At 45.3% G+C, this 16,670-nt stretch overlaps 1 protein-coding gene across 2 annotated transcripts in view; it reads left to right on the top strand.

Annotated features, from left to right (window-relative positions):
- The first annotated feature begins 2,891 nt into the window (after positions 1-2,891).
- Positions 2,892-16,670, top strand: part of LOC126521611 (sequestosome-1-like) — a 39,177-nt gene continuing 25,398 nt past the window's right edge. The window contains exons 1-3 of one of the 2 annotated variants that reach the window (XM_050170306.3): positions 2,892-3,051; positions 13,178-13,334; positions 15,875-16,221. In XM_050170306.3, the coding sequence (XP_050026263.1) occupies positions 2,995-3,051; positions 13,178-13,334; positions 15,875-16,221 (561 nt within the window). In that variant the 5' untranslated portion in view covers positions 2,892-2,994. Of the gene's footprint in view, positions 3,052-10,551; positions 10,576-13,177; positions 13,335-15,874; positions 16,222-16,670 lie in introns of those variants that run through there. The other variant, XM_055065749.2, reaches the window with a different exon arrangement.

The raw sequence follows: 16,670 nt of genomic DNA, 5'->3' as shown, positions 1-16,670 counted from the left end.
CGTGACGAACTGCTTGCATAGTTGACGATTTTTGCAAACACAGTGACAGTGATATCAGAAGGCTTTGATCGGTCACCTGGCTCCAAAAGTTGACTGCCTTAAAGTAAAAAAAATGTCGGTGTGTGTAGAGCCCGCTCTCTAATATAGCGTTAAACAGCCGCTCCTATTGCCCTTTTTCACGCAGTAGCAAACCGTACATATCTTTCACATGAAGTCACATTGCTTGTAGAGTTCGTAAAGTTTACAAAAGTTTCATTGTATACATTGTGAAGTTCGCTTATGCGCTTTTTAGAAACTGGAAACCACCGTAACGTTCGACGACAGAACGATTAATTACCACTCATTTTAACTCTTACAATAGCCCGTGAATGTGTCGTGAGCGCAAAAAGAGAATTACGCATACAGCTCCACTGCGTATGTATCTTTCGCATCACCGTTGCATGCTGCCCCCGTACCACGCAGAAAAGCTAGCTATATGCAGTTTGAAAGAGAGTTCCGTGACACAATTGGCCTGCAGCGCAGCACGTTTTAAAGCATTGGGGTTGCTTTTGCAAGCTTTCAACTCACCTAGTCTTCAAACAATATTAAAAAGCAGCTATGCTCACCTTTCCTTGAACAAGACTCGATCAATTTCTTGCATTTATTGGGCACAGGAATTACTTGTGAATACTTTTATCAGATCATCTGCCTTTCATTACTGCACAGCAATAAATTCTAATGTCATCTCTGACATTAAGCTATCTGTAATCAACTCAAAACAGGTAGTTTATCCCATGAATCTTTTAAAATATTTTTTTCAGTCTCTTATAGAGGCTAAGAAAGGAAAAGTTATGCCGTCTAACATTGCAACTGCCGCCTATGCTCGTTGTTTAACTTTCTTGGACCGCTCCTCCACTTCTACATTCACTGTTCAAACGCAAAACATTCGCGAATTTTGTTTTCTTTATATATTTGTGAATTTATTAGTTCACCACCAATTGAAGCGAATTGTGCCTATTGAAATGGCAGCACGAGCGTTGAAAAATGTTATAGAAGCAGACGACAGTGAACAGGTTATAACTAGCGCCACTCTACCCGTACGTTCTTTTCCTAGCGGCAAACAAACCAGGCGTGCTGGGAAAGGGACATCTGTGCAGGTCTGAAGTTCAGATCGTAATGTTGTTCTCTATGGGCGTCTTGCGCTGGAGTTTGAGGTATAGTAGCGGCGCCTGGTGGCGGCACGGGAAACGACATTTGGGTCGTACCAGCTTGGGTCGTATTGAGCCCTGGCTGTGGCGAAGCACGTTTCTAGGCCGAGTTTTGCGTCGATTCGCACTTTTTTTCTGCCCTGTTGCGAGTGCGAAAAGGCTCGTCACTTCTCACAGACCACATCGACCACGCTGCGAGCTGGTCGCAGCCTATAGTTTTACGAAAACGGACTCTCCGTGTGCCGTGGGACGTAATGCTGGAAGCAGAAGGAATCAGCGACGCCGATCCGGAGGGACCTAGCTCAGCATCGAAAAAAGCGTCACCGTCGATACTGCTGCGTCGTGGGCTCCCATGAACAAGAAGGCCTAAATCCCAACATCCGATTCTATCGTTTCCCTTCAAGGCCTCACAAAGCGGAGCGTCGGGCGCGCTGTATAACTGCAGTTCGTCGCGCTGGGTAAGCGAAACTTCGCGCCATGCTGACTGCTTCACCTGTCTTGAAGCTTGCTTGATTATAGATCTGCGTTCTAAAATTTGGTCTTTTGCACCTACAGTCCCGACGGCAGACCGACATAGCAGCAGGCATGGCTGGTGATTCACGATTCGAAACCCGGCCACAGCGACAATTAACAATTCGACCGGTGCGAAGTGGTGAAGTGCCCAGGTGTGTGCAAATGACCACAAATGGCGGGTTTGATTCGGTGATAATTCACTACCCCACTACGAGCAGCACAGGTTAGAGAGTTAAATGTGCTCATACTTGACCTCAAGCCAGCTTGTTGAGGCAGCGCAGCAAGATAGTATTGATTACAGCAGATCGATTTTCGAGCGTTGTCATTAAAAGCTACATCAAGCGAGCAGCGCACGAGCTCGCGCTGCAGCGCGATTCGCACGTACGTGCGAGCTCATATGCATTGCATCAGTTATTACCAGTTACTAAAAGGGACAGATGGCCGCTACTACAACGCAGGCATAACTACTTGTTTAGCGGCATGCAGTCAACAAAGATTGCAGGAGACCCGCCGTTTCGCGGCATGTCGAAAGACCGCTGCCGTCGCGGCGCGTACCGTCGTGTGCTCGAGCAGTTCCGTACACATGATGTCTGCTTATCGCTGCTGTGGATTCATTTATAGCAAGCATTTCCTCGCGTTTGTGCGCCTGAATCTAGCAGCGTGCAAACCTTACCTGAAGTTCCACTTCGTACGCGACTCGCTTCACTTGCGATTGACACCGCGCTAAAACTTCGCCGCTTAATTCTTGAATGGCATACACGTATTCGGCACTGCATAATTTCTTGCCTTTACGCAGCGTGCCACTCCTGAAAAAATCTTCGGCGCCCGATATTCGCTGCACGCCGTCATACAACACAAACGAAAGTGGCGGGTCCATATTGTAAACGTGCTTTCCAAAGCAGACGACCGAGCTTGGTACGACCCATTTTAGGACAGAGGGCGCTTTTTAGCACCTTTTTCGCAGCGCCCCCTGGGCAATGCAAGAGCCCCATACGTACATCCATGGAGCTTTTTCCTTCCTCCGCGCGCATAGAGTTCCTCACTATGTCCGCGCGTACGTCGAAAAGGTGAGATCATCGCGTCCCTTTCTCTCCGCATACTTTCTCCATGCCCTTAGAGGCTGCTCTTGACCAATCATAAAAAGGAAGCTTGTCACATGACAAGAACGGACCAATGTTTACCAACAAAATTGTGTCTCCTTGCAGCGGTGACATAGGGAAATAGAAGTGGTCGGTAGAATCGTCGAGAACATTTGAACTGCTGCAAGTCATACAAGCTGTAGCATATAAATACGATGGATAACCATCGGCCGCAGTTTTGGAATATGTCTTCGACCTCGTCGCAACCTCAGGTAAGCGATCCTCGAAACACTTCCTTTAAGCACTGTATCATTTTACGTCCTCCGTCTAGACCTCGGCCAATACCTCGGCGATCGTCTCCCCTAGTGCTTCGCTGCCATGTCTGTAGCGTTGGCCAGGCGACAGATCGTTCGGGTCGTATCTTTCCGCATCGCCAATACACCAATGTAATAGCCATTAAATGCTCTTTGAACATCCACTGCAAGGGTATTTACGCAGCGGGTTGTCCTGGCAACAAATTTCTATCACACCAGTCGGAACTCTGCCATCCGACCATTTGTCCGCGCTTTGCTTATCAGCAGCTGCAGGTCCGTGTCTCCTGGCTGTTTCGGCTTGTTGGTTCCACGTTATGACAAATCGTAGCACGGAAACACACAGATGGACAGTAAAAAGAGACGACTTTTCCGGTCTACCTGTTTGTTCCTGCGCTGCGATTTGTCAACGTATCGCATATTTGAACGTGTTGTCACTTGCCATCTTTTCAGCGTAAACGCAGCAGGAGGACTCGCTCTTCTGCCAACAGTTGTGTCACGGCCTCATTGCGTTGCCCAACGGCCCGAACGACGTGGTTTCGGGTATTGAGCGCCGCCAGAATACCGCGCCTTGCACAGCTAACCACACGGAGGCTTGACTAGCGTTTCCCGGAGAACTGAATCGAAAACACTTTGGTTAACATTTTAACCGTGTATGCAGCCCACGGTAACAGCAATCGTTTTCGTATTTCGTCTCGGGATACAGCGGCCGACCGAGGAATCGGCACCGGGCAGCGCGATACGCTTGGCCGTGTGCTCCTTTGTTTACCAGTTGGAGCTCGCGCTTGGCAACTGCTGCCGACAGTTGTGCCACATCGCCACACATGTCGGAGTGGGGACTTAGATGCCATAGCACTCATAATAAAAATTTACACTCTTTGGGGCTTATCTTGTCCCACAACAATAATCGTCATCTGTCTTGCCCGCGTTTCCTTTCTTTAACGCTGCGAGCCCGATACTTCCCAGTCACGAACGACATGCGCGTTATCAGTGTGACGCAGCATTCTCGACAGGAAAGTAGCGAGCGCCGAGTTTTCAAGAAAGGAAACGCAAGCGAGGCAGATGACGATTATCGTTGTGTGGCAAATATACACTCCAAAGGGTGTAAACTTTTCTTAGAGTGCATGCAGGTGCCTGACCCCTTTAGTGGGTCAGGCACCCTTTGGGATGTAGAAGCAAGTGGTGCTTGTAGAATCTAAACTGCAGTGTTAAGTCCTTGTATTACTGCCGAGTGCTTCTTTGAAGAAATGCGAAAATTCGATATTATACCACGTAGTACTCGTCATGAGCAAACCTATTTTAGCGGATTAAAATCAAGGTAACTGTTGTAGAGGTCATATATAGCCAGCGTTTGTGACGTACTTGTTGCACCGCGGCAGGTATGGTACCATAACGGGATTATTATATGCTATGTATTTGCAGTTGTCGATCCGCGCATGAAAAACCCGCAATGGGCTGGTAGGCGCACCTTTGCCTGGCACTGCAGCGTTGCCTTTGAGAGTGCATTGTTGTCTCAGAAATAAGCTCTTTGAATAAATTTTTGGGACTGAAGACGTCGTAAAAATATATTTGAGATCACCGCCATATGTATACAAGCAGAGAGAATGAGGGCGAACAAACCAAAACACCGCAGAAAGCGCCCGGACACGGCCCGAACTGTAGCAGACGACAGGCGCGAGTCCTTGCCCTGTCGTCACGCGAGCGGCGCTCGCAGCGCCCCTGTAGTTCGCTGATAAGATAGCCGATAAGACCGTTACGTTAATAGCCGATAAGACCGTTACGTTATGAATGCTAGCTACCATAGTTACATGCACAGTAACTTACTGGGAGTCATTCTTCTTTTTCAGTCACGCTTTTTTTTTTTTTTTGACAGCGCAGCTTGAGGCATAGTTTCTCACTATAACACCTAGAGGGAAGTCTGGTGCCACCATCTATGGGAGTTTTCTAAGGGGCGCTGTGCTGTCGAGGGGGAAGAGAGGGGGAAATGACAAAAGTACTGACACGTACAAAAACAAAGTTGACAATAAGGGGTCAGGAAATCTCGTTATGGGAATTCATCATGCATTTTTTCCTTTTTTTTTCTTTTTTTACATAGTTAGGACATTAGGCAGTATAATGCAAGAGCTTGGTGGCGCAACCGACCGTTATGTTCCAAAAGGGATGCTCATAACATCCATCCATCCACCCATGGTGTTGGCTGGTGTTGGAAGAGGCTTCGTCTAAAACGTGGATATGGCTACACAAATAAAGCATTCGTAGAGTAAAAACTTCATAAAAGGTTTTCACGCACTTGTAATACGTCTTCCAATTATGATTACTCATCTACAATGCATAACCGTGCGAAGACAAGCAAGAACAGACGACAAACTGTTCCAAAGCATGTGCAAATCTTGTCGTGTGTCATCGAACTTTAGCGGCCCGCTGATGCTTTTTACGTTTCATTATGGTGTACTGGAATGGAGCAGTGTGTCGTTCATACAGCAAAACAATGGGAGAACCGGGGACGCTTCTGCGATGACGCCGCCAGCGGGGCGCTGCAATCGACCAGTGTGCCTTGTGCATGAAATTTAAAGGGACACTAAAGAGAAAAATGACTTCTTCTGCATCATTAAAATACCCTTCTACAACACCAAAAACTTCAATCTTACCACAATAAGACACTTAGTAAGCAAGAAAAAGTGCAAAAGCGAAATACATATGGCAATGCCTCTTTGAAGTTCCCACGCGAGGTCGCTGTGACGTCATGGATTTTGATAGCGTCTTCTAGGACCCACTTACTTATTTAGCGGCACAGATTGACTGCGTTGTGTTCTAAAGAAAACAAATATTAAACATCGCAAGTTTGGGGCAACTTTACTGAGCCAATGTAGCCCAAATATGAAAACATACCTTGGAAACCCTGATGTCACACTGACGTAACGGTGTCCGGGTTTCAGTGTGAAATTCAAATACTGATACTTTCACCTTCATTTTTCTCATCTAATATAATAACCTGCAGAGTTCTCAAACAATGCTTTATCAGTTCAAACTGATTTATTGTTTTGCTTTCATCATCATCATCATCAGCCTGGTTACGCCCACTGCAGGGCAAAGGCCTCTCCTATACTTCTCCAACTACCCCGGTCATGTACTAATATTGGCCATGTTGTCCCTGCAAACTTCTTAATCTCATCCGCCCACCTAACTTTCTGCCGCCCTCTGCTACGCTTCCCTTCCCTTGGAATCCATTCCGTAACTCTTAATGACCATCGGTTATCTTCCCTCCTCATTACGTGTCCTGCCCATGCCCATTTCTTTTTTTTTTATTTCAACTAAGCTATCATTAACTCGCGTTTGTTCCCTCACCCAATCTGCTCTTTTCTTATCCCTTAACGTTACACCTATCATTTTTCTTTCCATAGCTCATTGTGTTGTCCTCAATTTAAGTAGAACCCTTTTCGTAAGCCTCCAGGTTTCTGCCCCGTACGTGTGTACTGGTAAGACACAGCTGTTATAAACTTTTCTCTTAAGGGATAATGGCAACCTGCTGTTCATGATCTGAGAATGCCTGCCAAACGCGCCCCAGCCCATTCTAATTCTTCTGATTATTTCAGTCTCATGATCCGGATCCGCAGTCACTACCTGTCCTAAGTAGATACCCTTACCACTTCCAGTGCCTCACTACCTATCGTAAACTGCTGTTCTCTTCCGAGACTGTTAAACATTACTTTAGTTTTCTGCAAATTAATTTTTAGACCCACCCTTCGGCTTTGCCTCTCCAGGTCAGTGAGCATGCATTGCAGCTGGTCCCCTGAGTTACTAAGCAAGGCAATATCATCAGCGAATCGCAAGTTACTAAGGTATTCTCCATCAACTTTTATCCCCAATTCTTCCCAATCCAGGTCTCTGAATACCTCCTGTAAACATGTTGTGAATAGCATTGGAGAGATCGTATCTCCCTGTCTGACGCCTTTCTTTATTGGGATTTTGTTGCTTTCTTTACGGAGGACTACTGTGGCTGTGGAGCCGCTATAGATATCATTCAGTATTTTTACATATGGCTCGTCTACACCCTGATTCCGTAATGCCTCCATGACTGCTGAGGTTTCGACTGAATCAAACGCTTTCTCGTAATCAATGAAAGCTATATATAAAGGTTGGTTATATTCCGCACATTTTTCTATCACCTGATTGATAGTGTGAATATGGTCTATTGTTGAGTAGCCTTCACGGAATCCTACCTGGTCCTTTGGTTGACGGAAGTCTAAGGTGTTCCTGATTCTTTTTGTAATTACCTTAGTAAATTCTTTGTAGGCAACGGACAGTAAGCTGATCGGTCTATAATTTTTCAAGTCTTTGGCGTCCCCTTTCTTATGGATTAGAATTATGTTAGCGTTTTTCCAAGATTCCGGTACGCTCGAAGTCATGAGGCATTGCGTATACAGGGTGGCCAGTTTCTCTAGAACAATCTGCCCACCATCCTTCAACAATTCTGCTGTTACCTGATCCTCCCCAGCTGCCTTCCCCCTTTGCATAGCTCCCAAGGCTTTCTTTACTTCTTCCGGCGTTACTTAATTGTGGGATGTCCAATTCCTCTAGATTATTCCCTCCTTCATTATCGTCGTGGGTGCCATTGGTACTGTATAAATCTCTATAAAACTCCTCAGCCACTTGAACTATCTCATCCATATTAGTAATGATATTGCCGGCTTTGTCTCTTAGCGCATACATCTGATTCTTGCCTATTCCTAGTTTCTTCTTCACTGTTTTTAGGCTTCCTCCGTTCCTGAGAGCATGTTCAATTCTATCCATATTATACTTCCTTATGTCAGCTGTCTTACGCTTGTTGATTGACTTGGAGAGTTCTGCCAGTTCTAGTCTAGCTGTAGGGTTAGAGGCTTTCATACATTGGCGTTTCTTGATCAGATCATTCGTCTCTTGCGATAGCTTATTGGCATCCTGTCTAACGGAGTTACCACCGATTTCTATTGCATACTCCTTAATGATGCCCATAAGATTGCCATTCATATCTTCAACAATAAGGGTCCTCTTCCTGAGTTAAAGCCGAGCACCTGTTCTGAAGCTTGATATGGAATTCCTCTATTTTCCCTCTTACCGCTAACTCATTGATCAGCTTCTTATGTACCAGTTTCTTCCATTCCCTCTTCAAGTCAAGGCTAATCCAAGTTCTTACCATCCTATGGTCACTGCAGCGCACCTTGCCGAGCACGTCCACATCTTGTATGATGCCAGAGTTAGCGTAGAGTATAAAGTTTATTTCATTTCTAGTCTTGTCATTCGGGCTCCTCCACGTCCACTTTCGGCTATGCCGCTTGCGGAAGAAGGTATTCATTATCCACATATTATTCTGTTCTGCAAAGTCTACTAATAACTCTCCCCTGCTATTCCTAGTGCCTATGCCATATTCCCCCACTGCCTTGTCTCCAGCCTGCTTCTTGCCTACCTTGGCATTGAAGTCGCCCATCAGTATAGTGCATTTTGTTTTCACTCTACGCATCGCCGATTCCACGTCTTCATAGAAGCTTTCGACTTCTTGGTCATCATGACTGGATGTAGGGGCGTAGACCTGTACAACCTTCATTTTGTACCTCTTATTAAGTTTCACGAAAAGACCTGCCACCCTCTCGTTAATGCTATAGAATTCCTGTATGTTACCAGCTATATTCTTATTAATCAGGAATCCGACTCCTAGTTCTTGAGTCTCCGCTAAGCCCCGGTAGCACAGGACGTGCCCGCTTTTTAGCACTGTATATGCTTCTTTTGGCCTCCTAACTTCACTGAGCCCTATTATATCCCCTTTACTGCTCTCTAATTCCTCCAATAGCACTGCTAGACTCGCCTCACTAGATAAGGTTCTAGCGTTAAACGTTGCGAGGTTCATGTTCCAATGGCGGCCTGTCCGGAGCCAGGGATTCTTAGCACCCTCTGCTGCGTCGCAGGTCTGACCGCCGCCGTGGTCAGTTGCTTCGCAGCTGCTGGGGACTGAGGGCCGGGGTTCGATTGTTGTGTTCATATAGGAGGTTATGGCCAAGTACTGCACCAGGGTGGCCAATCCTGCTCTGGTGAGGGAGTGCGTTACCGGTTCTGGTCACCGGGATCAGGACACACTCCAGACCTGTTTATGCAATTTTATCAACACGCGGATTTTTTTTTTTAATCCGGTGGAAAATTGCGCGGCACCGGGATTCGAACCACGGACCTCTTGCACTAGAGGCGGGTGTTCTACCTCTACGCCACCGCTGCACTTCCTGAGTACTTCCTGAATTGCTTTAGTGTCCCTTTAAACATGTGCAAAAATTTCTGCATTCATAAACTAAAATGCTCTCAAAACAATTGAAATTGTTAGGATACATCAATAACGGCATCTGAGCTTGCACTTTTCCAACCACAGATCATGCAGTGTTCCTGATCATCTGCTCAGCCTTTTGTTTGCATAAAACGCACTCTCTTCTACTCGTTCCGTTCAGTAAGCACGCATATGTTTTTAGTATTTCGAAACAGTCGACGATAAGGAGCCCAGAAAAGCACCAGCACTGTGCCTGGTGTGTTGCATGGTATTCCTTTCATGTTGCATCGGCCAGAAAGGCGGTCGCCAAGTTTCACTGGAGAAAACAAACGTGCATGACCATTGATAGAGGTCTAATTGTGGGTTCTGTATTCATTGATCTGACGAAGGCATTCGACACGATAAACCATTGCATACTACTTGTTGAACTCGAATCATTTGGTATATCTGGTCCTCCACTAATCTTAGAGACTACTTGTGTAACCGGTCTCAAATGGTGCAGGTTAACGGCCATCTCTCATCATCCAAGCTAATTAACGTAGGAGTCCCACAGGATTACACACAGTCCCACAGTCCCTGTGTTCCCACTCATATTGCCCACGAAAGTACATCGCAGCCAAAACACCACAGCTTGCACAACCATATGGAACCACATCAGCACTTCCTGGGACACCTAAATGAGAAAGTTTTGGTAGTGTGTTAACTTCTCATACAACCCACTGAAACGGCTAGACATGCAAATAGAGAGAAAATAAATTTTATAACAATGCAGCCCCTGGCGTGTGCGCTTATGACACGTGTTGTCTTATTTTGTAACGGTCGTGCTCTGGCACACTGTTTATGGCACTATTAATATCTTGATGCTATCAACAAATCTCTGCTTTGTATCTGAGGGAGATGTTTACTCTGGTGCCTGCTAGAACCTGTTCGTCTATGGCCTTGCCGTGTTCATTTTGCGAATGAGCTTGCAAGGTTTGTACGGGTCCAATTTGCCTGCACCACCTGAACCAGTTCATCAGGTGCTGTAGCCTGCCAATTGTTTTGAGCAGTGTAGCAGTGGTGCCCTCTTAACTATGCTGTTTGTTTCAAAAGGTAGAAGGCTGGTTCGTGATATTGCTGCACCCTCTCTACTGTCGGCGCTGTCTTGGTGCAGGTGTACAGGTGTGAAGTAGCAGCGTAGCAGACGACACAGCGCACAGGTGCAAGTGCCGTTCAAACCCTGCTTATGCGCGTTTGCTGTGTCTGTGCAAGCACAAGGTTTATACAAAAGAATGGACAGTTGGGGTGGGGGGAGGGGGGATTGGTACAGTAACGTATTCTTGGTTTGTAGCACGAAGTGACACAGACGAAGTCTCTGTCACTTTGGCAAGGTAGATTGGTAGATTGGTAGATTTGCTCGTCTGACTGGGGCATAAAAAGAGGTTGGAAGGACACTACAGAAGTGCCACAGAATATATTCAAAGAAATTTACGGCACAAACTAGATGAGGACTTATGACCGGACAGGTGCCAACTACCAACTGTTTTTATTTGGAATGAGAAATCTCCTTTTAAGCACCGCCAAGTCTCGTGATCACATTGAACATGTTACAAACAGAACGAACAATTAATGCTCTGCGATCAGCTGCACATACTAATAAAATGATATGTTCAGAGCGTTACCCAGAAAAAGCAGTTCCTTATCGAGAAGGGAGAATAAATTTCTTTGAGTCTGATCCACCAACGAGCTCAAAGCAAGATTCTGCACAAAATATACTTGCAGAAAGAAAATGCACTTGGGTTGCATGCAGTTCCCTTCAAGGCAGCATGACCTTTTAAAGGGAGGCCATGTCTTGAATCCTGTTTGTCTTAATGCCAGCCCAGTGCCCAACAGTAATAAAGGTGCAGTCGCCTACAGCTTGCGTGCGCTGATAGAAGTTTCATCAGGGCAAATGCATGAATGCAGACATCTGTGTGCTCCAAGTCAGTGTGCTCCACACTGTCTCTTATGTTGTGATGATCAATTTTTTCTCTTCTGTGTGTTGCTAGCAATAGTATACTTGCTGTTCTACCAGAATGGTAATAACTTAGTTGCACTATAAACTGTGACAGTGTACAGTCGCATGCAATATGAGCTGCAATACGGTGACTAAGAAGGTGCCCCAAGACTACACAGGGGCACGAACATACAAAAAAATTGGTTTCATAAATATCAGTAATCGGAATGGTGTTTAGTTCTCCAATTTTTAGTATGTCTGTGCCAGCATGCAGTCTTCAGGCCCCTACCACAAGCACTGTGTTGCAGCTCATATTGCACACCACTGTACATATGTTTTTCTGCTCTGTGCATGACCCTTATTTTGCGCATCAGTGTGGTTAGCATGATGCCCTCTTGCTCCATGTGTGCAAGTTTGACTTGTGAGGAATGGTGATGGCAATTTTTTTTGTACAGGATTCTGAGCAGCATCAGTGAGTGTTAAAGGCAGCTGAAGGCTATTTCTAGCAGCAATTGGTTGCTGTGCCCTTAAGTAAGCTTGGTGGACTTAGGCCCTCCAGTATTAAAGACGATGCAACAAACTGGTAACAGATGTTTGGTACAGCCTTTCTTGGGATGATACTGTTTACAGAAACCATAGTAAGGTACAAAAATGTGTAGCAGGCAAGTAATCCAGACAGCTGCATATGACTGCCTATAGATATACACTCCTTTGAAAATGGTGTGAAAGCATCAATTAGGCCTGCATTGGTTGCATAGGAGGGTATGGTTCACTTAATGTATAATCCGTCTTGTGACAGTTGGGGCCTTTTGTGCAGGGTGATCAAAAGTGAGATAAGCATTGCAATATCGTATAGGTGACACTGCAGACAAATCTGCCAAGACTAGTTGCGTTCAGCACCAATGTATAAAGATGTCTTTTGATTGCCAATGTGGAAAATGAGAGCCCAAGTTTCTGGGCAGTACATCATCTGTTTCTTCAGCGAGTTATCCCCATTTTTCCATCTCAGGTTTGTGGGTTTCTGGCCTCTTTTTGTGGGCTAATACCGGAGATAGTGCAGTCTAAAAATTTGGGTTAATCCAAAAGGTAGTGTAGTCTAAAACCTGATGCTCCTTCTACTCTCTTCATGCAGAGTGTGACGCAATAGAGTGCCTTGTACATTGACTCTGCCTTCAGCATATGGAGGAATGACTCTTCAAAGGAGAATTTTGAAGAGCGGAAGAAACTTGCAGAGGTTGGCAGATGCCTTATGCGGTGAAGAAAGCTGTTGAAGCTCTTAAAGAACAGGAAGCTCAATTTCTGGAAGTTAGGGACGCTCAAGGGGTGCAAAGAACTGCTGAGATGCCCCCAGAGTGGAAAGCTCAACTCCGCAATAATTTATGTGGTTCATATTCCCCATCATCGCCTACAACTCGCCCAGGAAAGCTGTTGTTGATTGACATCAACTAGATATAGCTCTACGGTAACCATGGAACATCATTAACAAGGTATCTCTGAAGCCAGACATGGCTTTTAGGATGTGATTTGGATGTTCCATAGACGAAGTGTCTCTGTGGGGTGGGGATGAAACACAGCTTTAATTACCACAATTCGATTACCTTTATGGGCAGGTGTTCAGCTTCCTTGTTATCCACTTGTGTAAAGCTAGATTTTATGAATAAGAATAGGTGTTGAAAAAAGTGATTCTGAAAAGCTGGGTTTGCACACGAAGGTTTGATCTCTGCTTTTTTATTGTAAGGGCGATTCGTTGTGTACTTGCTGTAAGGTAAAAGCTGATTGGCACTTCAGCCAAGCACCCAGTAATCGCATGCATGCATGTTCTGCAGATGGACCCCGTGAAGGTGACGGTCAAGGCTTACCTGGGAGATGAAGAGATCCGTCGATTTGTCATTGAGGACCTACAGAACTTCAAAACCCTCCACGATAGAATCCGGGCAGCCTTTCCAGCATTGGCTAACATGGAGTTCATCCTGAGATGGAAGGGTGCGTGGACAAACTCACTTCACAAGTGCAGTATGTTTGTAAAAGAATAATTAAATTCTGGGGTATTACATACTAAAACCACAATCGTATTATGAGGCACATTGTGGTTGGGGTGGGGGGGAGATTCTAGATTAATTTTGACTTGCTAGGATTCTTCAACATGCACCCAATTGGCGATACACAAGATTTCCCTCATTTCGTTTTCATCGAAATGTGGCCACTGCAGGTAGGATCGAACCTGCAACCTTGAGCTCAGCAGTGCAGTGACATAGCCACTGGACCACCATGGTGGGGCAGTATGGTTGTAAATTGATCAGTCAATATAGGTTTTCTGTAATGAGAATTTCTTTGCAAATATAATAAAATTTACAAAACTTATTTTTATATTTGAAATAACCAGCATGCTAGGCTACAGTGAAAGTGTAGGCACGAGCAAAGTGCCACTAAAGTTTGATGAATATGAATAGGCCACCATTGTGGTATTTGCTGTTGCCTGAAGGGAGAAATCATTGCTGGAGTCGCCGATGGGCGACAGTGCATTAAAAAAACTTGGGAAATAGCAACACCTCTTCAGTAGTGCTAGGTAGCAGTCTCTTTCAAACCTCATCAAAGGGTTAAATTTGTTGGCTCAACTTCTGAAGGCTAGGTCTACAAAAAAAGCTGCCCAAGATTTCTGTTTACCCCATGTTCAAGGTAAAAGGTGTAGTTTCAACTCCATGCTTTTATGACACAATAGTGCACACTGAATGCAATTAACTACTTTTGATATGTTTGTGGCAAGCTGTGCGCTTGCTCTTTCATTGCTGCTAGCACAGTGTACAGGATAAGGTATGCACTAATGATAAGGGCAAACTGAATGCAAGAGAGGAGCTGCTCACTGAATAAATTATTTTTCACTCTTTATCATTATTTCACACACACAATTGCCAGTCTGCTGTTTTGTATGTCGTGAAACAACAGGCGTTGAGGGCTGTAGTAGTTTCGGCACCGAACCAGCCTTTCTAATCATTGAGCCTGTGGCAGACTAAATGGAGTCAAGAACCATGTTTCGTCCATCCAGCAGTTCAATCAGAGGCCATAGTCAAAATGATATTGCAGAGTTACTTTTTCAGAAATGCTAATGAAAGCAATGACATTGCCGTGATGTGCCTCTACAATGAAGCAACCTGTGTAACAAAGGTTTCCATGTGTGCCTGCTGAACTATCTTTCGTGTGCATAGTAAATGCAACAACAAAGTGTGCTCTCTATCGCACAATGTTCCACTGGGGTTCACCTAGAACACAGTGGGGGTCCAAGCGCTCAAGGGGACGATTATCTCTCCTGTGTGCGTTTCGTGCGTCTGAAGCAGATGCTCGTTCTGTCTCTAATGGGAGCGAGGCAGGGCCGCAAGGGAAAGGCCCAGAGTAGCAGGAAGGAGTTTGTCTATCTTGGCATTAGCTGTTGCACCCTATTCTCACGGTGCACCTGATCAAGGGCTCGCACAATTCAAGGGCGACACAACCATATTATAAAATGCTGTAACATGCCACTATATGGCAGGATGGCTCCCAATGACTGTGCTACCAGGGCAATGTTCCAGCAAGTGTTATACGGTCCCTCTGCTGTACGGCACCCTTGAAGGGCATAGAGAGGAAAAGCCTTTTTGCCCAAGAGGTACTGTGCTATGGTACTGCAATGAAAAAAATTAATAAAAGAAGTAGGGAAGAGATTGATACGATCGGATCCATTACAGGCATAGGTAGTGGTACAAGGTGAATAGAGAAGCTTTGAGGAAGAGAAAAAAGGTTAGGGAGATGTATACAAAAATGCTAGAATGAAAAGCATCTATAGCATACCTGAAACTCAAGCAAGCTAGGTGACTATTTGTAACGGCCCTGTTTCAAAGGGTATGCCAATAAATCATCCGAATGCAATCTTCACAAAAGTTATAGTGAAAGAATTCGGGTGACACCAACGACTGATTTGTTACTTGACAATGAAAGGACGTAGTGGTACTGTCAGTGGCCCTCTGCAGCTGCCTTTTAGCTGCAGTGTGCACATGGAGCTCTGACTGATGCAACAACAAAGATGCAACAGCAAAAGGGTCTGCATTTCACAGCGACTGTGGCAGCCTCACCCGCGATGGGGAAAAAAAAAGAAAGAAAAAGAAGCCCACTCAGTCATACAACCGAAGACTTTGACAAGCAGCACTAGCATTCCGTGAACATGAATGCCATAAAGTCGGCTGCAGTCACACATTCCATCGGACTAAGGGCACAGAATAAAACTAGTGGCTTCTCTTACTCTTCATCACTTGGACTCGTGTTAAATGAGAGGCTTTTCTGCTGGACAGCTTAGCCTGCTCAATTGCGAGCTGTATGGTTCGCTCTTTACAATGAAGTGACCTGTATAACGAAGGATTTTTCAAGTCTCAAGTGCGTCTTTATAAAGGCGCTTGACTATATGTTTTCGCATGAAGCATGCAATGCTAGTTAGCAGTACACTGATTGGTTCTTTTACTGTAAGGCATAATGACTGTTTTTGTTGCATTGGTGTGCAGATCCTGAGGGAGACTACATTGTGATGTCCAGTGAGGCAGAGCTGGCACAAGCTCTGCAGAACATGACTGATGGCCTGTTGAGAATTTATGTGAACATCATGGCCCTGAGAAAGCCAGCTGTAGCTGGTCCCAGTACGGCAAATCCAGCCGCAGCTGGCCTTGGCACATTGCACGGAGCTCCAGCGCAGGGTGTTCATGCTGGAGTTCTCTGCGATGCTTGTGACCAGGAGATTCGTGGAGTGCGTTACAAATGCTTGCAGTGTGAAGACTATGATCTCTGTGGGTCATGCCATGGAAGGAAAATGCACGAGGAGCATGACATGCTGAAGCTTGTCAACCCTGGCACTGTGAGTTCGCCTTTTAGTGCTGCTGGTCTTGTGATGGGAATAGAAATAGCTTCAGCCATAGTATCTTGTTCTATCGGCACCATTATATCAAGCCTTGTTTTTATACAGTTAAGGCTCGGTTTAACGAAGTAATAGTGGCAATTTGCTTTGTTATATGGAAATTTTGTTACATTGAAATTTGATCTTTTATGCACATAAGTACAGTCGCTGATAGATTTTTCTTGCACAGAAGGGGCCACAAAGTGCTCTGAATTATCGGGCATTTGGAAAAAGCAGATTGGAATGAGAAAAAAATAATAATTTTGTTGAATTTGAGAGTCGCCCTGACGAATGATACAGTTTCATGCCTTGTCAACAATATCTTCACATTGGTGGTACGAAGCGAAGCCAGCCGTGCTTTTGTGTCCTCTGCACCTCTGTGGCTGATAGCATCGCCCACAATGGGACGA

This window comes from Dermacentor andersoni, chromosome 6 (assembly GCF_023375885.2).
Source record: "Dermacentor andersoni chromosome 6, qqDerAnde1_hic_scaffold, whole genome shotgun sequence".
NCBI classification, from domain to species: domain Eukaryota; kingdom Metazoa; phylum Arthropoda; class Arachnida; order Ixodida; family Ixodidae; genus Dermacentor; species Dermacentor andersoni.
This window is presented reverse-complemented; position numbering and strand designations above follow the sequence as displayed.